Source organism: Arvicola amphibius, chromosome 1 (assembly GCF_903992535.2).
Source record: "Arvicola amphibius chromosome 1, mArvAmp1.2, whole genome shotgun sequence".
NCBI classification, from domain to species: Eukaryota; Metazoa; Chordata; class Mammalia; order Rodentia; family Cricetidae; genus Arvicola; species Arvicola amphibius.
The window spans coordinates 148,197,207-148,220,142 of NC_052047.1; the positions used below are offsets into that span (position 1 = coordinate 148,197,207).

The 22,936-nt window shown below is 54.2% G+C and overlaps 1 protein-coding gene across 1 annotated transcript; it reads right to left on the minus strand.

The window, feature by feature from the left end:
- Positions 1-980: 980 nt before the first annotated feature.
- Positions 981-22,247, minus strand: Grk2 (G protein-coupled receptor kinase 2). The gene is given in 26 exon segments (XM_038345430.1): positions 981-2,291; positions 2,368-2,481; positions 2,915-3,051; positions 3,194-3,220; positions 3,223-3,258; positions 3,261-3,368; position 3,421; positions 3,618-3,713; positions 3,793-3,859; positions 4,498-4,598; positions 4,832-4,898; positions 5,103-5,210; positions 5,279-5,373; positions 5,607-5,737; positions 5,823-5,901; positions 5,986-6,085; positions 6,470-6,561; positions 6,826-6,877; positions 7,475-7,536; positions 7,693-7,767; positions 7,888-7,950; positions 7,952-7,977; positions 8,090-8,175; positions 9,684-9,764; positions 22,018-22,076; positions 22,078-22,247. Coding segments are annotated over 26 exon segments (2,082 nt in total). The 5' UTR covers positions 22,132-22,247; the 3' UTR covers positions 981-2,126.
- Between the last annotated feature and the right edge of the window lie 689 nt (positions 22,248-22,936).

Here is a 22,936-nt window from a genome sequence, read left to right on the forward strand (position 1 = left end):
GCAGAGGCAGGCGGATCTCTGTGAGTTTGAGACCAGCCTGGTCTACAAGAGCTAGTTCCAGGACAGGCTCTAAAGCCACAGAGAAACCCTGTCTCGAAAAACCAAAAAAAAAAAAAAAGAGTGCTGACCCGGTCTTCTTACTTCTTGCAGTGACCAGATCAGTTCTCATGAACTTAGCCTGCCTGAAACTTGAGAACTAGCCAGACATTACTGGGAATGTAATCCCAGTACTTGGGAAGTGGAGGCAGAAGGATGAGGAGTTCAAGGCCATCCTTGGCTATATAGTGAGTTTGAGACTAGCCTCTGCTAACCACCAGGAGCTAAGCAACTTTAGCCCCTCAGTCTGTTCATCTCTCCAGGCTGCAGTCACTGAATATTCTGGGTCTGTGCTGGCCTTTCAGGGCCCCAGTGTCTGGTTCCTTCCTTTGTGTTTGCTGAGACACTCATAAGTGCCTGACCTTTTCTGGCCACTCGATCCTGGAGGCCCACCTCAAATGCCATAACCCAAAACCACACAGTATCTTCCTAGAAACTATCTCTCCTCTGTGCACCCCACCCCTACAGTGGACAGGGCAGGCAAATGGTGCTTACATGTTCTGTCACCAGCTCCAAAGAGCCGGAGCAAGGAAACAGGAGAAAGAAGTTCATTCTTAGGAGATAGCTTGAAGTTGGGGTACCCCTCAAACCCAGTGACCCCAGTGAGGCCAATGGCAGACACAGCCAGTGTGGATAAGAAACACATGCGCTGAGAGGGAATGGGGGTTGACATGTAGGGGAACTTGATAAGGTCAGTATGTCCCCAGCCATTCCAAACATGACAGCTTTTGTGGACCACGGACCACTCCTGCTTACTTAGAAGGTGGGCAGAAGAACCCACTCCTCCAGATAGGGAAGGATGGGTTACTAAGTTCCCTCCCCCCTCAGGCCCCAGACAGAAGGGACTGAAAAGTGATCACCAGCACAAAGAACCAGACAGCGAGGAATCAGGCACCATTTTTTATAAAAACGCATAGTCTCATTTCCACTCTTTAAAATCACATTCAAAAATCGGCAAAGAAACGCCCCGGGAGTGAGTAGACAAGAGGGGGAGGTGCGCTGACCCAGCCCCAGGGGGAGAGGGCGCGACACCACATACGGCTGCGGGACTGGTACAAGGGGGCATGCGGTGGGCAAGGTGGCACCTGTGGGCGGTGGCACTGACAGGACGTGGGCCGGGGGGCTGGACAGTGTGGGTGGGGACACACTGACCAGCCAGGACAAGGAGGACTGTCCCCAGCTGGGCTCCTATGCTGTGCCACTCACCTGCCCAAGCTGTCCCACTGTGGTCCTGGGCAGGTGAGCCTGACCCAGCCCAGAGCTGGGGGCCTAGGTTCAAGCTAGGCCAGTGTGGCCCAAACCACAATTGCCTTTTCTGTGCTCCTGAGTCCGGGCACGCAATGGGAAGAAGGGACTTGCACAGAGGCCAGCAGCAGCCACTGCCAATGCCAGCCTTCTGACCCAGCCCTAGTGTCCATGGAAGGGGAGAAGGGGCAACAGTGACACAGAGGCTTTTCCTGAACAGGGACCTAGAAGCCAGTCATGTGGGAGACCTCTAGGTCTGGGGAGACAAGGGCCTTCTGTCACCAGTGGCTAGAGGGTAGAACAGCAGGGGGTCTGTCCCTCTGTGGCACGTGCGCTGTGATTGGAAAGTTCAAGTAGTATCCCTATGTTGCACCTTCCTTCCTAGGGCGGGGGTGCTGGGCCGCCCAGCTGGGCCACAGGCCGAGCATAGCCCACAGAGCCTGGAGTAGCACACTGCCGAGTGTGGCTTCACCCCATGGAGGTGCAAGAGGGCTGCTGAGGGTTGCTCCTCTTCCTTACAGAAAGACACTGGGAGCAAAGACCCAGGGGAGGGGGGAGGAGAGGAGTCAGGGAAGGGTGTTAGGCAGTGGCTGGGTTGGTGGCAGCAGGAGCCGAGGCAAGCGGACCCCTCCCTGGGGGCTGGGCCAGGCTGGGGCCACAGGAAATCACAATAATTACAAAATAAAACCTTTTCCGCTTTGCGGGAAAACAAATAATAAAAATTCGACAAAATAAATTAGAGGTTTATAAAAGGCGGGTGGGCAGGCGGGCAGCACATAGGTGGGTCAGAGGCCGTTGGCACTGCCACGCTGGATCAGTGGCACTTTGCTCAGTTCCACCACAGGTGAGCGTGGCTTGTTCTTCATCTTGGGCACTCGCTGCACCAGCTGCTGGGCCTCGCGGTAGGCATCACGCAGCTCTTTTTTCCACTGCACCAGCTCAGGATCACTCTGTGCATGTTCAGGCTCCATCAGCCTCTACTGGCCAGGAACCCGCCCACCTGCACCCGCACCAGGCCCTACTTACGTCACACTGCAGGACAAACTGCTTGCCACCGCGGATCTTCAGCAGGAGACACTTGCGCTCCTTGATCTGGGTCTCTTCCACCGAATGGATCTCTTCCATGGTCAGGAGGCTCTGCTGCAGGATGGGAGGGGCAGAATAGGCTGTGAAGAAAGGCCCTGTGGGACCCGGCAGTGGTGGTGCACACCTTGAATCCAGCACTTAGGAAGCAGAGGCAGGAGGATCTCTGTGAGTTCACTAGTTCCAGGATAGCTAGGCAGCTAGAGCTACTACACAGAGAAACCCTGTCAAAAGAAAGGAAGGAAGGAAGGAAGGAAGAAAGGAAGGAAGGAAGGAAGGAAGGAAGGAGAGAGGGGAAGAGAGAGAAAGAGAGAGAGAGAGAGAGAGAGAAAGAGAGAGAGAGAGAGAGAGAGAGAAAGAGAAAGAAAAAAGAGAAAGAGAGAGAGGGGGGGGAAAGGAAAGGAAAGGAAAGGAAAAGAAAGAAAAGGAAAGGAAAAGAAAAGAAAGGCCCTGGGATCTACCCTGTGCCCTCATCAGTGCCCCTTCTTACCGGAGCCTCGCCTTCACCCCGCCACTCAAGTCGGTTGGGGAACAGGTAGAAGTACCGCCGCTGCCACTGGGTCAGGAAGGGATTGCCCATCTTGGACATGTAGCCATGCATGATGCAGTCCTTACCCAGGGCATAGTCTGCACAAGAGATGGGATGTAGGCTCAGCACCCCACCCCATCCCTTCTGGCTGTGGTCTTGGTCAGTTTTCTTAGCAGAGCCCACTTCTCATTTCTACAATGTGCAACAGGCCTGGTGTCCCCCACGGTCAGGAGTCCTCACCCTCCTCATGGCCCAGCTGCTTGTTTTGGCTTTCTTTCGTGCCTCCAGCCGATCTGTTTCAGTATGATGGTATCAAAAACAGTCATCCTTCCACCATCCTGCCTCCTCCTGCTGCCACCAGGCTCCGAGATGGTGAGAGGGAAGTTGCGGTCAGTTCCCTGGTCACTGTCCAGTACTCACCAGGTGGACATGGCAGGGAAACGCGGGTAGACAAAGGATGCCAGGACACTGTCAGTCACAGGCCTGCATAGGGCCCTAAGTCAGGGATGCCTCATGTGACCACTGTCCCCAGAGAGGTTGGGGGATGAGGAAGTATGGCCCACAGCCCACAGGGCTGCCACAGTGTCTCATAGGGACCGAGGAGGGGCAAGGGCCACCCAGAGCAGGCCAGGTTCAGGGTTCAGGGCTGGGCATGGTGCAGTACCTTGATCCCTTTTGTATCCTCTTCATCAAAGGAGCCAATGTCAAAAGCATCAGCTGCATTCACCTCCCCACGTGGGGGGATCAGTGGGGGTGGGTACTGCGAAGAGCAAGGGTTGGGCATCAGCTGGGGTGAGAGGCCATGGGGTTCCCCATCCTACCCCTGGAAAGGCTCTTACCTTCTGTAAAAAGACCATCTGCCAGTCCAGTGAGCGGAAAAAGGGGCTTTCTTTTACCTCCTGAGCCCTGTGGAGAGATATACCTGTCACCTGGGCTCTGCACCTCATAAACTAGGCTAGGTCCAGACTGTGAGGTCATTAGCTCAGGCTTGACTCAGATCTTAAGTGAGTTCCATAACTCTCATCTCGAAATGGGAGACACAGTTCCCACATCCTGGGCTGGTGTGGGTTCTAGCACCACTTTGCCTGGCAATTAACCAATATTCCAGCAGACATAAAAAGCTGCTATTAAGCTGGGTGTGGTGACACACATCTCTAATCCCAGCACTTAGGAAGTGGAAGCAGGAAGATGAGGAGTTCAAGGCCAGGTTCAGCTACAGAGTGAGGGGAGTCTAAGCTACATGAGGCCTCGTCTTGAAAAATAAGCCCCACCTCATTCAAAAACAAAACAAAAAACTATTATAATTATGGTTATCATCACCTCACTACAAAGACTTTCCTGGGCCTTCTGAAAGCTGTTTCCCAGTTGGTTCCAAAAGTGACACACCCAGTCAGCCCTGTCACTTTGAGGACACTGGACAGTGTGGGCCGTGACCTCCCTTGTGAGCACCTCACAAGGCTGACCATGGAGGAGTTCACAGGATGAAACACAGCCACTGTTCTAGGGGCAGGGCCAGAGGCCGCAGCCTACAGCATGACACTCACCCACGGCCCAGACAGCCTAGCCTCCTATTGACATCCCTCTGCAGCAAACCTTCCAGCAGGGATCGGAGTTCAGGGGAGAAGGAGTCAGGCAGCTCAACAGCCTTCCAGGAGGAAGAGGAGGAAGAAGTCAGTAGGAGCCCAGGAAGAGTCCTCGGCTCTGGGGGAGGAGTAGAAGCTAGCAGCAGGAGGGGAGGCCCAGCCTCCTGCTGGTCCCCAGCAAGTGTGAGCTTTGGCAGCACAAAGGAGGCCAGAGGCTCCAGGGTTAGGGAAGGGATCACTGGCTTAGGAGCTGTGCTGGCACCACTGTGGCCCTTACCAGCTACCCTCCACTCACCATTGTCAACGTCATGCGGTCAATTTCATGCTTGTCTTTGGTCTTGTGCTGCCGAAAGGGGCTGTGTCTGCACAAGAGGTCAAAGACCAACATCAAAGGACAAGAATAGGAAAACTGGGATAGATTACATGAAGGAGGTTTGTGAGAAGTGAGGGGGGCTCCACCCCTCATACCCAGGCCATGGAGGGCTCCCCTCCCTGCTTCCTATCTGGACTGGTGAACAAGGTCTCAGGGCCTCACCCTACTTGCCCACCTGGGATAGCCTACTCACCCCCGCAACAACTTGAAAAGCATGCAACCCAGGGAGAACCAGTCGGCACTGCTGTCGTAGGCCACACCCTTCTGCAGGACTTCGGGGGCCATGTACCCGTGTGTGCCCCTGTGGGAGCATAGTTGTAAGTGAAGGGGAGGAGGTTCAGGAAGGGAAGGAATGGTTTGGGCACTCACACACTGGCATGGGGCTTCTTCTTGGAGAAGTCACAGGCTAGGCCCAAGTCCGAGATTCTCACATGGCCATGCTCGTCCAGGAGAATGTTGGCTGGCTGTGAAGGAAAGTCCAGTGAGCTGCTTGGCCAGGAGGAGGCCACCTTGGGCCTTCACTGGAGGGAACTATAGGTTTCTGGGACAAGGCCCCAGGTAGGACACGGCACCCCCCTTCCCCAATCACAAGTGAACTCAGAAAGTGGTTCAGGCAGGGAGGGAGGAGGGCAAGGCAGGGAGACAAGCTAACCTTGTCACAGACCTATGGGAAGGCTGGGTGGCGGCAGCCCCTTACCTTTAGGTCCCTGTAGACTACAAAACGATTGTGCATGTGTTCAAGACCCAGGATGATCTCAGCTGCGTAGAAGCGCATGTCGGCCTCGGAGAAGACTCCATGCTGAGACAGGTGGTAGTGCAGGTCCCCACCTGAGGGGCAGCCCTCCAGGTGAGACTCAGCTTCCTGCCCAGGTCCAGCCCTAGGTCCACCCCCTAGGGCTGGTCCTGGGCTCACCGTTCATGAGATCCAGGATAAAGCTGAGCTTGTCTGGTGTGTGGAATGCATACGACATGCACACGATGAAGGGGCAGTCCTAGGAGGGAGGGGAAGGTGAGCAAAGGCCAGCTGAGGCTTGGTCAGAGGTCACTATGGGGGCCCGCTCGGCCTCCCAGCTCACCCCGGTGCTGACGAGGGAAAGCATGATCCGCTCGTTCAGAGCCAGGGTCTCTCCCTGCTTCATCTTGATGCGTTTCTTGTCCAGACACTTCATGGCATACCTATGATGGAGTAGGAGGTCAGCTGTGTCAGGCACACCCTGCAGGGCAGAGCCCCAGGCTGCCTCAGCAGGCTGCTGATGAAGACCAGATGCAGGACAAACACGTGACACAGCCAATGCTTTAGAGAGGGCAAAAGGTGCTGGCAAATTAGTCTCTGAGGAGCCTGAAGGAGACAGAATAGCCAAAGGAAGACAGGAAGGAGGGACAGTGGCAGCAAGGGATAAGGTATGGTTCTAGGCAGAGACTGAACATTTAGCATTCAGGGACAGCAAGCTTGGGACACTGATCCCCGTAACAGCTAGAAGGTCCCAATCCCTCATGGTACCTCTAGAAGCCTGACTCCCTCAGGTACCCCACCCAGTACCAACTGATCAGGGTGCTCACATCTTGCCTGTGTCTGCTTTCCGGCACCCATAGACCTCACCGAAGCCCCCACGCCCGATGATGCGATGCACACTGAAGTCGTTCATGGTCAGCTGCAGGGTGGCAACAGCTGAGGTCACTGCAGGCCTCCTGGGCCCAGCACCACAGCGGAAGTATTTGGGCAGCAGGGACAGGCCCTGGTACTAGGATCTCCTACTCTTGAGATCTGGCCACACATCTTTCTCCAGCCGCCCCCACTGGGATTCTAGCACTGGCCCCCTCCCATCCAGAGCTACCACGGTGAGGCTGATGGCAGAGCCCTGGCCACTGCATTTCCCCACGGTCCCCTGGCATGCCAGCACCCTCGGCCCACTCACGTGGATGTTGAGCTCTACATTCTTCCACTGGCAAAACCGTGTGAACTTGTCACTGGGAAAGAAGGGGATACACACATAGGCAAACTTCAAGGTATTAAGAGGCCATTATTATTATATATTAGAGCCTGTCCCACCCACTGCCTTCCAGAGCCCTGGCAAGTGGACATGGAGACACCCTGAGCCTGTGGTCAGCTCAGGCACACACCCTCACTAGCTGAGCCATGGTAGCCTACTGGGATCAGAGAGACAGCCTCCAGTCAGACCTCCACCAGGGTATAGCAACTGCTGCTCACACAAAAGCTCATTTCCAGTGAACTCACCCTCTCAGCTACCCCCATCCCTTCTATGGCTAGGTAGCTGTGACTGCAAATGCTGCTCCTAGCATTCTGCCTGGGCTCTGAAGGTTCGAGCCACAAAGGCAGTGTGTATCTCAGGCCTAGCCCTGCCTAGACCCTGACACTCCACAGAACAGGGAGACCAGCAAGGTGATTCCAGAAAGAGGGTGAGAGAAGAGGACAAAGGGTCTGTGACCTCCCACGAGCTCCTTTGATGGAGTATGAACAGACCTGGCACCTGCCAGCTCAGAGCCAGAGCAGCTGCCGCTGTCCTACTCAGAACCTCTTCTCCCTCTCTTTCCCCCGACTCACACCTCTCAATGAACTTCTGGAACACATCCCCTCGGAGGTTCTGACAAATCTCCTCAATGTATGGCTGTGGGGAGGGAGCTGGGAGTTGGTGACCAAATCTATTAGCCCCTGGTGACCCCGGTTCTGCATCCAGCCCCAGGCTTCAGGACCCCAGCTGTCTAAGGGCAGAAGGACCTCACCTGGGGAGGGTGGGGTCATGAGAAAAGAGCCCAGCACGTACCTGGAAGAGATCTGGAGGCACCTGCTTCTTCACCAGATGGCCCTGGACATGCTCGGTAGCATTCTTTGAAAAGGGCTGGAGAGGACAGAGGCGGCTGTGCATCCCATACAAGGCCCTTTCTTCCCTTCCAACCCCAGGTTGCTGGGAGCCAGCATATGAGGCTGGCACCCAAGGACAGCTGACTAGGACACTCACATGAGAGCAGGCCAGCAGTTCTTTCATGATGTAGGAGTCAAAGATCTCCCGGCTACGGACCACAACGCTCCTCCTCTGTCTCCAGCTTCTCTATTTCTTGATCTGGAAGGCACCACCCATAGATGGTCTGTGGCCAGGGAACGGGGCTAGATCCCAGGTGCCTCACAGACTCAGCGAAGGTGCCCAAGCACCTCTCTCAGACCTTGACATCGTACCTCTTCATAGAACTCCACTAAGGGCTTGGCTCTTCTAGGTGGTTTCAGGCAGAAGTCTCGGAAAGCAGGTACCCTGAAAGCCAATCCGGCCCGGTCATGCTGAGCCATGCACACCCTCCTCTAAGGGCCTTCTCATCGCCATGGGCATTTCCTAGAGCCAGAACTAGCCAAGGCAGCAGGAGAGATGGGCGGTACCTCAGAAAGAGTATAAGCATCTGAGCACCGAGGCTGTCACCAGCCTGGGAGTCCCAGATTCCAGGTTAGGGCCACTGTATTCTGCACTATTCCCAGAATCTGCCTCTGGAATAATGGCTGGAAAACACGGGTACTGTGGCAAGCTAGAGGAGTGGGGTGGGCTTAGCTCTGCATCTCATGCCCTGACAGACAACCCCACCCCCAGTGCTGGTGGTACTGCCGGACTATGGGCTATGGAAATATATGAAGGCTCTCTTCTGTTTGTTTTGTTTTCCAAGACAGGGTTTCTCAGTGCAGCCCTGGCTGTCCTGTAACTCTCTCTGTAGCCCAGGCTGACCTCGACTCAGAGATCCTCCTGCCTCCTGAGTGCTAGGATTAAAGATGTGCACGACCACCTCACCGCTGGGATGCTGAATTGTGCTGGGTGACTTTCTATGTTTCTTTAAAGCGCATTGGTCCGCCTAGTGTTGTAATGGCCTCTAATTTCAGGTGTCTTCTGCTAGTACCTACGGCCATCTTTCTCCTACGTTAACCTGATCTTTTAATGAGGATTGTGAACAAGGCTATGGGGAGAGTGTGGGACTGCAAAGTGCGCTTACTGACGTCACTGACTCAGGTCCTACCCTGTCTGATTGGGCTCGGGGTTCCTTTAGTCAGATCTGAACAGCATGCGGCTCAGAGAGGAGGGGCAAGCCCAAGGTCAGACAGCACAGGTTCAGGTGTACCCCAGGCTGTGCTCTTCCTGGCCTACTGCTGAACTAAGACTGACCCCCAATGCCTGATCCTTCCACGCTACCCCCAGTTCCACACTGAGATCCCAGCCTCAGGAAGCCCAACTCTGTGCCCTGTTGTGACTAGAGGCTTCCTGGGACAGGACCCCAAGCTTTCCCTGGGCTGGGACATGGGGTGGGCAGCATACTTCCAAGACGAGGGTATACACCACACACCAGAGGAAGGATGGAGGGACCAGCTCCAAGGCAGGTTGCTCACTTAGGGACTAGAGGGGTGGGAGGGTGGCTCGGGTGGGGGCGGGGTCAACCACAGCTCTACAGGCACCACAGGAAGGGCCCCGCCTCTTCCTGTCAGTTCCACCAACGGCTCAGAGCAGCTGTGGCTGCGCCAAGGGGAAGCTGCTACTCTCAAAAACAAAAAACCCAAAGGAGGAACTTCCCTGGCGCCTGGGGAAGACTGATGGGCCCCCACCCCCACCACAGGGCTCCCTGGGCAGAAGCCAGGGGCTGGGAGGCACAGAGGGTCATCACTCTTTACTGGGGGGAGGGGTAAATAGATGGGGGAACCTCCTGGGACAGGGGCATATGGCAGGGTGACAGGAAGCTAACCCTGGAGTCTTCCTGGAGAGACCTCAGGCTGGGAGAGGTGCTGCACTTACCTAACTTCTGTGAGAAGATCTTTTCAAAGGTCACCTCTCCTCGGTCCTCCAGGTACTTCTGCATGACACTGCGGATACTGCAGGCAAGGGGCACAGTGAGCAGGGCCACAGAGACCTGGGGCTGCAGGCCCTGCCCAGAAGCCTGGATCAAGGAACTACTCATTTTTAAAAAACAAAAGCGTTATTTATTGTGCATGCGAGGGGTGCATACATGCCAGCCTGTGTAGAGGTCAGAGAAGAAGGCAAGGGAGTTGCCAGGCATGGCAGCAACACCTCTACCCACTGACCACTGAGCCATCTTCTCTGAGGCCTTTTTTTTTTTTTTTTAAAGGTAGAATCACACTATAGCCCAGGCTGGCCTTGGACCCACAGAGGCCCCTGCTTCAGCCTTTCCAGTGGTAGAATTACAGGTAAGTGCCACCATGTCTGGCTTGAAGGGACCCATCCTTCAATTCAGTGTCTTCAAGCCCTCCAGGGAGCTACCAGACCCCCAGCTGGCCTGATCACGCATTCTGTCCATGTAAGTCACCTCAGATGAACCCAAGGTTACAGTGGGCAGCAGCTCCTCGCCTGTGCCTACTGCCTGTAGAAGTGTGTCACACACATTGACTCTGGTAACTTAGCCAAATGGCAAAGCTAGGACCTGCCCATTAGTTGGATAATGGACAAATCAACAAAATGTGGCTCTGTTCTGTTTGGCCATCAGAAGGAACAGAGCACTGAGACACACTGCCACATGGGTGACCCTTGAAGCAGCGACATTTCACAAGCTCAGGAAGAGGACCAGGTAACAGACGGCAGTCATAAGAGGAATCAGACTGTATTAGCCCACATGACTCCATGACAGGTTCATTGACAGAAAATAGACTTTAGGTGCTAGGAACTTCAGGGAAACTGCCAAGGGACCGTGAGGTTTTTTTTTTTAATATTTATTTATTTGTTTATTATGTATACAGTATTCTTCCTGCAGGCCTCATTACAGATGGTTATGAGCCACCATGTGGTTGCCGGGAATTGAACTCAGGACCTTTGGAAGAGCAGGCAATGCTCTTAACCGCTGAGCCATCTCTCCAGCCCCGGGACCGTGAGTTTTTGTTGTTCATTTGTGTGTGTAGGTCAGAGGATAGCTCTGGGAGTTGAACTCAGGTTGCCTTACCAGCTGAGCCACCTCACCAGCCCAGGGGTAGTATTTCCCTCAGAAGTGAGAGGACACTCTGGGAGGAGGGCAGTGAACACAGTGAGCACTCACAGGAAATACTGAATTCTGTTTTCACTTTTTCACTTTTGGGGGAACAGAGTCTTGCTGTTGTAGCTAAGGGTGGCCTCAAACGTGTAGCAATCCTTCAGTGTTGGGTTTACAAGTGTGTGTTACCACACCCAGTTTCTAATTACACACTTTTTTTCTTTTTTCCAAGACAGGGTTTCTCTGTGTTTAGTCCTGGCTGTCCTGGAACTCACTCTATAGACCAGGCTGGCCTCAAACTAATAAAAATGCGCCTGCCTCTGCCTCCTGAGTGCTGGGATTGAAGGCGTGCTCTACCGCCCAGGCTGAATACTTTAAAGTGATGCGTTTATATTGTATTTCATTTTCATCCTAGCACTCAGGAACATCAGGAACATCAAGACCAGCCTGGGTCACATGAGACCCTGTTTCAAAAAGAAAAGTCCAAGTGTCGTTGTGTGTCCCTAGCACATTGATAAAAACATGACTCCTGTCTAGGGCCATAGGGGAAGGACTGGTCACCAACGTTCCTGAGACAAACTCCACCATCCCTATCTTGTTGATCTCACTGCAACACTGTGTGCGGCCTAGGAATGTCTCACTGATACTTCAGGACTCCTTGTTGTCTCTAACCCTTTCTTTGGGGCCACAGGCATGCCGGACCTGCCAAGCTGCCCCAAACAGCCAGCTCTGCTCACATTTGACCTCCACTAGCCTAGCCTCTTCAGAGAACACATAGCTGCCCAACTGAGGGCACATGAGAAGCCAGGGGCTGGCGGACATGTGAAGCCCAGCAGATCCTTCCCAGGAGACTGTGGCTGCTGAGGATTCACAGCCACGGTGCAGCTCTCCATATCCGGCACTGCCTCCCCTAGAATCCCCGGCAGGTCAAGCATAGGCTGGCCTGGTCACCCAGGCTAGAGTCAAAGCACTGTTCATGGTGTGATACCCACACCTGCTTCTAGGCAGGTCTGTCCCTGGTACAGACCCCTTGTCTGTGATATCAGTGGGGCTTGTGGTCAGATCAGCATGGGGTGGCAGGGAGACGCTGTGTGGAGATGGCGGACCTTTGCTGGCTTCCTGGAGTGCAAACAGGATGCCATCCGGTGGTGAAGCTCAGCTCAGGTGGGGGTGGGGTGTTAAGGCAGGTGAGGAAAAAATTGGCTCAGCAACAAGAGGCCTACAGGTCAGGGAAGAAAGTGCAACAAAAACTACATGAGCTGGAGAGATGGCTTGGTGGTTAAGAGCACTGGGTGCTCTTCCAGAGAACCTGAGTTCAATTCCCAGTAACTACATGGTGGTCCACAACCATCTTTAGTGGGATCTGATACCGTCTTCTTGCATAAAGGTGTACATAGAGGACTCATCTACATAAAAAATAAATAAATAAATCTTGGCTGGGCGGTGGTGGCACCCACCTTTAATCCCAGCACTTGGGAGGCAGAGGCAGGCATCTCAGTGAGCTCAAGACCAGTCTGGTCTACAGAGCGAGTTCCAGGACAACTAAGGATACACTGAGAAACCCTATCTTGAACCCCACCCCCCACACACACACTCACCAAAAAACAAAAAACACAAACAAAAACCTGCATGAAGGGAGGACAAAACTCAGGTGCAAGGGATTTCAAAACTAGGGTGCAATCTGAAGGTATAGATCCAAGACAGAACAGAAACCTCAGTGGGTCACTAAGGAAGTCTGGGTAGACACTCTGATAAGGTGGGGAGGAAGTGGGGCTGGGGAGGTGGCACAGGCTACTGGGCTATGGTGTAAGAGGGGTATCTGCCAGTCCTACCTTGCTCTGTGGACTTCGAAGTTTTTGAAAAGATGACGGCTCTGGTCAAAAGCAGAACTGGAGAAAGCAGTGCCAGGGCACCAGACTCAAGGCCCAGCCCTCCCAGGATCTAGCTTTGTTGGCCTTCCTCAGGAAAGTCCTCTCAAGATAATAAAGTATGCAAAACTGCCAAGGCCCAATCCTGAAACTGTGACGCCCTGGTTTGCTGGCTGGGAGACACCACAGCTCCACCACAGGCGTCTCTGACCACAAGCAAGGCTCAGATGACCAGGTCAGGCCTTGGTGACTCTAGATTTCCAGTCCACAACTCCTGCCCAAGCTCAGGGACCCCCACATTGTTGCCAGAGCTGGTTCCTACTGGGCCAGCAAGACCATAATTCTCTGGTACCTGGCTGAGGCTTATGCCCTAGTCCAACCTCTCCTCTTGGGGACCACCATCAAAACACTTCCTCATCCTCGAAGACTCAGAGGGACTCAGAGTAGAGCAGACACAAACCTTACAAACAGGAGCTTGAAGGAAAAGCTGAGACTCAGAGTCCAGCTGGGCAGTTCACACCTAAAATCCCAGCACTCAGTAGGCTGAGGCAGGAGGTTTTCTGTGAGTTTGAGGCCAGCCTGGGCAACAGTGTGAGACTCTATGTCAAACAAAACTTAAATAAGGAGATAAATCAGACACGCCCCATGCTCTGCCTGCAGATGGCAGCCTGGCCAGGCAGCTCTCCACACAGCAGGCTCATCTCTCGGATCCTGCAAGGCAGTGGCAACTCCTGAAAAAACCTGGCAGGAGGGCACAGGAACATAGGGCTCAGAAACCTGCAAAACCGGGTGCCTGGATCTCACCTGGCAGATAGCCCAGGATGGCGAGACTGTCACCACCCCAAGTCCTGGGTGCTCTATTTGGTCACCTAATCTTTACATTCTGGATATTTTGGTTCACAGACAGGACAGGATATGAACATAAAGGGGGAAAATATCAGCACATCCATCTTCCATGCAGTGGAGGGTCAGATGGACACGATCAGGTAGGGTCAGGTGGGGTTTATGGACAGGAAGATGCTGATGACAGATAGAGATCCCAGATGTTGGGGATACCTCATCAGGAGCTGGGCAGGACACGGGGAATGGGGGCCCTTGGTACCACTGGGATATCCTCCCAACACTATACTGGCTTCCTGAGAACTGGAAAAACAGAGCATTTTGGTTGAAGGCATTTCTCAGCCCAGATCAGGGAGCTTGCCACCACTATCTCTCATTGTAGGGCCCAGAGCAGCTGATACGGGTGTACAAAGGGGAGATACAGTGCTTGTAAGAGACCCCGCCTTAGACAGCCAGGGAACCAACAGGGCAGGGCTTTCTGCTTTTTTACTGGGCCTGGGGCCTGCAGAAAGCAGAATCTCAGCTGAAGACTGTCCCTCCCATCAAAAGCTACACCTGGGCATGGTCATAGCATTCTTCCCAGACCAAAGTACTTTATTTTCTTCCTTATAAAGAAAGGAAAAGTCTTCCTAAATAAGATAAATACTCTTCCCAAACCGAACGTAAGGCCAGGCCCAAGCAGAGTCCTCGAATGGAAGGCCCTCTAGCGTGGCAGTTTTTGGGTTTCCGGTCTAGCCCCACAGAGTTGGAGGCTATGGAAGCTGGCAGGTTAGAAAAGGGGGTCCACTGGACGAAACTCCTGGCCAACGAGCAAGTGTAGGCTTGCACGGGAGGCTGGGTCCCTGATGCTGGCAGTACCTAGAGATATGACATGTTTCTGAGTGGCATCTTTATCTCCACCCATTCAGAGGCACATGGCTCTCAAGTTCCCCTCTGGGTCATTAAGAAAAATCAAATGCACGCTGGACGGTGGTGGCACACACCTTTAATCCCAGTACTCAGGAGGCAGAGGCAGGAGGATTTCTGTGAGTTCGAGGCCAGCCTGATCTATGAGCAAGTTCCAGGACAGCCAGGACTTGAAAACAAAAAAAAAAAAAACAAAACAAAAAAAAAAAAAAACAAACAAAAAAAGAAGGAAAAAAAGCACTGACCATGGTGGTAGCTGCTCATAAGCCCAGCACTTGGGAAGCTAAGGCCTGCATATAGTTAGTTTCTAAGTCAGCCCAAGCTACAGAGTGAAGGGCAGTAAGTTTATTACTACTCCCAGGTGGGAGACATTGCAGCCTGTTCCTTGGCAGCTGAAAGGGCACCCTGGCCAGGCTCCAAAGAGCCCTGCCCACATTTCCCAGGAGGTCAGGTCACAAGCTGTTTTATTTACTTTGGCATATGTACGTATGTGTGGTCACATGACCCATGTGTATGCAGAGGCAGGTACTGTGCTCGCACTTAGAAAAGCCAGAGGTCGCTGTCAGATGTCTCCCTTGGGAACTCTCCACTTCGCTTACTAAGGCAGAGACTTTCAGAACCCAGAGCTGGGGCTAGCCACCCTCCCCGGGGATCCTATTCCCTCTGCTGTCCAAGTTCTGGGGTAAACAAGTGAACCACAAGCCGACCCGACTCTTCTGTAGGTGCCAGGAGTCTGAACTCTGGTCCTTTATCCACTGAGCCGTCCTCCCCAGCCCTACTTTAGCTTTCTGATGTGGTCCTGTTAGTAGCCCAGACTGGCCTTGAACTAGCAATCTCCCTGCCTCAGCCTCCAGAGTACTCGAGCTTGTGCCACCATGCTCACTCAGCGAAATTAGGACTTCTCTGTTGGTTTCCTGTTCTGTAAAACAAAAGTGTCCAGGCAATGGAACTGTCACTTCTATACTACATATCAGAAGGCCCTGAAAGATCGGGGTGGGGGGCAGGGTTTCTGTCCCATTGCTAGCCTGTGTCTTCCCTCCTAGACATCAGGACATAGCTTTCCTAAGCTTTATTACTTTGTATTTTATTTTATTTGGTTTTTTGAGACAGGGTTTCTCTGTAGCTTTGGAGCCTGTCCTGGAACTAGCTCTTGTAGACCAGGCTGGCCTCGAACTCAGAGATCTGCCTGCCTCTGCCTCCCGAGTGCTGGGATTAAAGGCGTGCGCCACCACCCGCCCGGCTTGCCCTAAGCTTTATTATCTGGCACCCCCACAACCCCTACCTGCCTACACTACTCCTAGAACATGATCCTGTGCTAAGCTAACGAGCCCACATTGTCCTGTACTTGGAGAAAGGGGCTATATAGCCCAGGCAGTCTCTTGGAGGCAGAGCACGGGCCAGAGCCATTGGCAGGAGGTGAACCAGAACAGAGCTGCTGCTGCTCCTCTGACCCTGAGAGCGGCATAAACACTCCCTGGACAACTCCCTAGAGCCCATCAGAGTTCTGCCAAAGAATTGAGGGCACCTAGGCCCTGACATGCTTTATGCTAGGGTGGCTATCAGGTTTGTGGAACATACCTAGCCCCATCCCCATTCCTAGCACCTCTCACATAGTTTGAGGAGTAGGAAGAAGGCAGTGCCCTTCTCAGCAGTGGCTGAGGTGAGAGGACAGCAGGCAGGCAGGGAGTGGTGTCTAAGCAGAACTTCTGGTAAGAGAGGTACCGACGTGCTTCAGTAGGAGAGCAGGTCCCACACTCGGGCATAGTGGCCTAACACATCAGGCATGACCCTCACAGATGGCTCCCACATAAGGTCAGGGAGCTTAGCTGTGTGGACTGGGAGGGCCTACAGGAAGGGGTCTGGGGCAAACATGCCCATTTTCGATAGTAAAGAGGAGTCCTATAAGGCCAATAGTAGGCCTGTGACAAAGGAAACATCCAAACTGGCTGTTGAGGAATGTGTCAACAGGGCTTCCTCCACCCTCTCTTTGGCCTCCGTGGGGATGCTGGAGGAGGGTCTCTAGGACCAGGGCAGTACCCCAGGCCCCTTCCTTGATGCCTCCCTCCCACCTCACCAGGGGCTTTAGGATATGCCTGCCAGACTGGAAAAGGACAAGTCTTGGCTGGCAACCGTGGTGTTGGTGTTTATATGACATGGACTGCTGCTGTAACACCCGAAGGATCTGGTGCAGAGGCTTACAGGCCTCCAAGGCTGGTGGGTCGCGCGGCCAGCTACACTGGGAAGTGTCACACTCAGGTAGGGACAGTTAACAAGCTGAGGTTGCAGCTGAGGTACTCCCTGGCAGCCTTTCCAGGAAACCTGGCAGAGAGGTGGCAACAGGCAGAGGAAGATCCCTGGGGCTTCTTATTAATTTTTCTTGATGACTCTCCCTGGGGCCTGACAATGTTCTCAGAGCTCAAGGATGGGGCTGTTACCAAAAAAAGGAAGACCAATTGTGGCCACCATTTCTGTGCAAACCCTTGGCCAATAAAGGACAACAGTGGTTGACCATGGCAATGTTTAGTGAGCCCCAGACTTCCAGGCTCTCCTGCAGGACGCTCAGGAAAACACTCCAGTCATCACAAACAATACATAAACAGGCACCCTGCACCTTACTGAGCCTATGACACGAGGCATAGACATCCTGTTAGTGTGCACTGAAAACACAATTCTAAACTGGGTGGTGGCAGTGCATGGCTTAATCCAGCACTTGTGAGGCAGAGGCAGGTGGATCTCTGTGAGTTCCGAGGCCAGCCTGTCTACAAGAGCTAGTTCCAGGACAGACTCAAAGCTACAGAGAAACCCTGTCTCAAAAAAAAATAACAACAACAATAACAACAAAAAACCCACAATTCTAGAGGTCCTTGCTCTGCAGTCGTAAAAGGGGGGTTGTTCCCATTCCAATTCTAGGGCAACTTCCACCCTCAGAGAAATGACCCCCATTTTACCACCAAACACCCACATCTACATCACCAAAAACCGCCCTTTTCAGTAAGGCAGTGATGCGAGACAAGATGTCGTTACAGAAAAATGCAGTTGCCAAATGCCTTACTTTTAGGATCTCGTTTGCAGTGGGCCTGAAATAACCTAAGAGTAACTGTCCCCAAAGAGGAAACGGACCTAGGAGTCAGTGGGGAGTAGAGAGGGGCCCAGGGAGAAACAGCAGGTATAAAGGAGGCTGTGCTTTCCTCAAAAACCATCACACGCTCCTGGCTTCGGCTGTTTATTCCATAACATCTTTAGAACAACAGCCATGTGCAGGCAGCTGGACTCCCTGGGGCCTCCAGGGCTCTCAGCTCCCTATACAGCAACCTGGGCACCAGAAGCTGCTGTAGAGTGTGTGCCTACACTTGACGTCAGCCAGGATTTACTACAAGCAATGGACTGTGCATTAATAGGACAAATCACTCCTAGGCTGACAGAGCCCAGATTCCTGTGCACGGATCCCAACCTATGACGCTCATGCCTCCCTTCAAATCCATTTACTGAGTGCACAGTGGAGAAGCAAGCAGAGCTGAGCAACTTAAATAGCAAATCCATGAGAGTCTGCTCCAGAGAGGAGGACAGATGGGAAAACACATCTCAGGAGAGCCATTCCCAGGGAGCAGCAGCAGCTTCAAAGGCCCGCAGGGATAGACTGCAGAAAGATAATCTTGTTTTCAGGGGCAGGAGGGGGTGGGTCCCTGCTACTGAAGTGGAAATGTTCTGAAAGGGGATAAAGGCTGGCAGCAGTGGGCTTTCTCTGGTGATGGAGAAGTCAAGGGAGGAAGAAAGAGCAAAAGTCTTCTTAACACTCCTTCCCCCACCAATCCAGGCAGGAAGTCCTGTGCCGTAATGAGTTAACAGGAACGAAGAAACGGAGAAGGAAGAGTAGCAGGGTCTGAGGAGTCCGGGGGAAACAAGCAAGGGGCGGCAGCAGGGGAGAAGCTCTTGGTGGGGGAGGGACCAGGAAATAGCCCAGAGAACCAGAAGGCTGCAAGAGGCACCCAGCTCCCCAATACTGCTGCTGAGGGCTGCTACTGTCACTGGGGAAAAGCAGGGACATCTCTTGGGACCGCCCAGGCAGGGCTCCTCGAGCAGGAGCCCTGAATTAATTACACAGGGCCTCATGGTCATATTAAGCAAATGATGATAATTATAAGACTGTGGAAGCTGCTGGGAAGAGCACAGTTTCTGCAGGGCGAGGCCCAGACCACAGTCCCACAGCCTGGAGGGTCACGAGTGAAGGACCAGCCTCCTGGTTTATCAAAGCAGATAACTGAGGCAGGCCCAGTCAGGATTAGTTGTCCTGGGGCACATGTGAACCAGTATTGCTGGAGTGAGGAGCCAGGACCCCTCATGTTCTATCCACACAGCACCCCCCTCCCTGTGAGAAGGTCGGGGAATAGGTCTGTTTTCCCCATATCTTCTAGGTGACAGAAGGGGAGGTGCCTTTGCCAAGTTACAGTGGCACTATGCCCAACAGTTCCCATTCCCCAGCCCTGGGAAATAGAGCTGTGATGTCCAAGCTCAGTCAGGCCACAACCCTGGGCACCAGCCACAAGAAGGCTGCCAAGATGGCCCACCCCAAAGTAGGAACACTCCCATTGGCACACTGGCACAGGAACGAACCCCACTGCTTCTTTCCCTAATCCTGACTTCATGTTGGGGAAGTAGGATTCTGTATATGATTGGTGCTTGTGGCCTTGCCCAGGGTAGCCTGTTTCTCTGTTTTAGGGAAATGGAAAAGGGGTTGGGTCTTGTATACTGTGACAGCTGATGTGTACCTAGAAGCCCTACTACTATTTTCAGGCCACCACCTTAGACCCACAGCTCTCAAGACAATGGGTGCCCCAATCCCATCCCACCCCACAGCCCAGTAGCACGTCAGTGGGTAGAGGAGACAAAGTCAACAGGAAGAACTAGGACTCCACAAGATCTGTGATCCAATCCCAGACCCTTTGTATGACACACCTCAAGACCTTGATCAATAACTGAGGAAAATACCACCTGCTGGGTAGCATACCAGGGCTGAGAAGACAAGGCACTTTGCAAACTGGGACGTGGACATACTGGGCAAATGGGCAAGACCACAACCACCTTCAAGGGCAAGAGAGGTCTGCCTCAAGAATGTGCAGTGTGTGGCACAGAGGCTTTCCAGCATGGAGGTTCGCATGCCAAAGGGCCTTGGCCACTGCAGGGTGGCTCAGGGTCCCTCCCTGTCCTGCGCACTACCAGTGTTTGGAGTTAGAGGCTCCTCACCATTCATAGATTGAGCAATTGGTTCGACCAACATGCTACTGCTGGTATCCCCTGTAACCAATGTCATCGGTCCCAAAAACTCACAGCCTGCCTCCATTCTGCTCAGATTCTCACCCCATCCTGGTACTGTTGAGCAACTAGTCCACGCAGGATGGCCTATGCCCAACTTCACATACACACGCTGGTTTTTGGATCAACTGAGACAACAGATGTCAAAATAAATAACGAATTAATAAGATCTCCATTCTTATTCCTATCACACCACCACTGCCAACCAATGAAGGGCAAAGGGAAAGAGGTACAGCTCATTTACCAGGGTTCTCAAACACTGCAGAGGGCGACCCAAGGCGGGGCCCTCTAGGAGCAAGTGCATTCTGGGGAAAGATTATCCAAATATGGAGAGTTCTAGAAAGGCACCACCTCAAACTCTGTAGACCTCACACTTGCACAAGACTCTCCTGGTGGTGGCTGCCCAGGAGGACTAGGCAGTGCCGCAGATGGCTAACTGACCGCCGCGCCTGTCTCTTCCTTTACAGGTCTTGTTCATTTCTGAACTCATTTCGTCCTAACCTGCTGCCCCTCGACAGCCTGGGCTGACATTCAATCTAGTTCCTGTTTTGAGAAATCTGATTGCAAATGTCTCAGAAAAAAGGGGCGCCCAACGCCTCTTTAAAAACGCAGACTAATTTTCCTCTACTGGGCTTGATTCTCAGTCATCCGAAACCCGTGAGCGCCACTGGCAGGGGGTGGGGGAGGGCATGGTGAGCTGTACAACAGCACCCTGCAAGCTGCCCACCCTGCTTCCAACACCTGAGGCCACCAGAGGCCTAGTTCACATTGCCCACATTTCACAGATGTAAAAATCAAGGTCAAGAAAGGGAAAAGAACTTGCCCCAAGTCCGTCCTGTGATAAAATACGGCAGTAAAGTTAGGTCCAGTTTCTTGGCTGCTAAAGGGGGCTGGCATGAAAAGCTGCTGGGATTGGCCTTACCACCCACCATAAGGCACCCTGATGGGTAGGACACATCTGCTCTTCCATTGGCAGGGCATCTCTAGGCCACCCTTCAGGCCGGGTAGTGAACAAAATATACGAGAAGCTGAAAACCCCCTAACGTGGAGGCCAGGTGCCCACCACGGATTAACCTGGGGTGATACTGCACAAGCCCATTCTCAAGCATTCAAGTGTGAGATGTACCCCCTCACATACACCACACACCACACACACACACACATACACACACCTTGTCCTATGGGCACGACACTACAACTGTCACTCAGTCTCTGGTCTTCTGTGCATTCAAGTGGGAAGATAAGTCTAGTCTGCCACAATACACTGGACAACCCCAGTTACACCTCTCACATCCTGCCCGACTCTGCACCGACCCACATCCTGAACAGTTGAAACTTTGATACCAGGTGTGATGACATCAGTTGTCCTGCGGTAGCACAGTCCAGCTACAGTAGGATGGGATGTCCCCTGGTCAAGAGTACCCACAAGGCAACCACATGTTGGGGAAAAGGGGTAAAGAATGGACTTGGCTCACCCCGAGCGCAGCCCCTGGGGATGGCACACACAACCATGCACTGTCCCCAAAGAGCACTCTCAAACCTAAGCCAAGGGCAGTGACACCACCAGAGAAGGCAAAAAAGTCTCCGACTCGTGCTCCCTACTCCACAAACCATCACACAAGAGTGCTGTTAATCACTGCTGAGAGGAGTGAACAGGGCGGTGGAACACCAAAGAGAGGGGTGCTGGAGCAGGGGCAACATACCGGGTAAACAGAGGCAGACCTGGGGAAGGGGAACCAACCGTAAGGGGACACAGAGGGTGGAGGGGCAGAGCCCAGCCCCAGGGTAGGAAGAGGGATGCAGCAGAGCCAGGGGGCTGACAGCGAACCAGTCCCCGCAGTGAGATACAGGAAGCGGCAGTGCGGCCCGGGGAGCGCGGCGGGGAGCTTGGAGTTGGGGCGCTCTGGGCTCGCAGCACCTGGGCCTGCGGCCGGCCGGGACAGGAGAAGTCCCCGGTACTGGGACGGCCCGGATAGTGGGTCTCCGGGGCAGAAGGTCCCCGGAGTAGGGGGGTCCCCGATCCTGGGGCAAGCCGGGATCGTCGGGGTGCTTGGGGCAGGGGATCCCCGGGGGCCTGGGGCAGCCAGGATAGTGCGGCCCCTGGAGCACAGGGTCCCCGAATAAGGGGGTCCCCAGGTGCCTGGGACGGCAGGAAGAGAGGGGTCCCCGGGTCATGGTACCCGGTCGGGGGGGGCGCGTGGGCCCCGACACCGGCGGGCTCACCTGGGCTCTGGAAGCAGGATCTTCTTGCTGGCGCGCGCGGGCGGCGTGGCCTTGCTCTTCTTCCATGGCCATCAGGTAGCTCACATCGGCCAGCACCGCCTCCAGGTCGGCCATCTTGGCGGCGGCGGCGCTGTTCCTCCCGCCGCCCGAGGCTCCGCTCCGCTCCCGCTCGCTCGGCCCGGCCCGGCCCGCGCGGCTTGTCGGCCTCGGCGCCGCCAGCCGCCCCGTCCGGTCCCCGCTCGTCGCCCGCTCACAGGCGGCGCCGCCCCCATGGCGCCGGCTCGGGCCCGGCCCGGCTCGCGCTCCGCTCCCGCCGGGACTGCAGTCGGGGCGCCCGCCGCCGCCGCCACCAACCACCACCCGCCCTCCGCCCGCCCCGCGCCCGGAGCTGCCGCCGCCGCCTCCGGCCCCGCCTGCCGCGCACAGCGCCAGCGAGCCGCCGAGGGGCCGAGCCGGGCGGGCAGGCGGCGGGCAGGCGGGCGGCAGCGCCCCCTAGAGGCCGCGCCGCTGGGGTCCGGGACGCGGGTGGCAGTCCAAGGAGGCATTAAAGACTCCAGGACGACCCCAAGCCCCGTGGTCACCACAAACTAGGATCTTGTCCATGCTCCCTCCAGGCCGTTGACTCCAGACCGTGGATCATAACAAGGATCCTGACGCCGGCCTTGACCCCAGACTCAGAGTTCAGAACATTCTCTCAGGATCACACCATCACATCCACCTCTGACCCCCAGACCTTGAGTGACAATCCTAATTTCAAACTCTCAACGGAGCTCCAAACTCAGACCTTGGGCCACACTCCTGAGTATGAGCATTTTGTTGTTTTTTTTCTTAATTCAGACAGAGTATTGCCATGTCTTTCTGGGTACTACGTAGAGCAGGCTGGACACTAACTCACAGATCTGCCTGCCTCTGCCTCCCA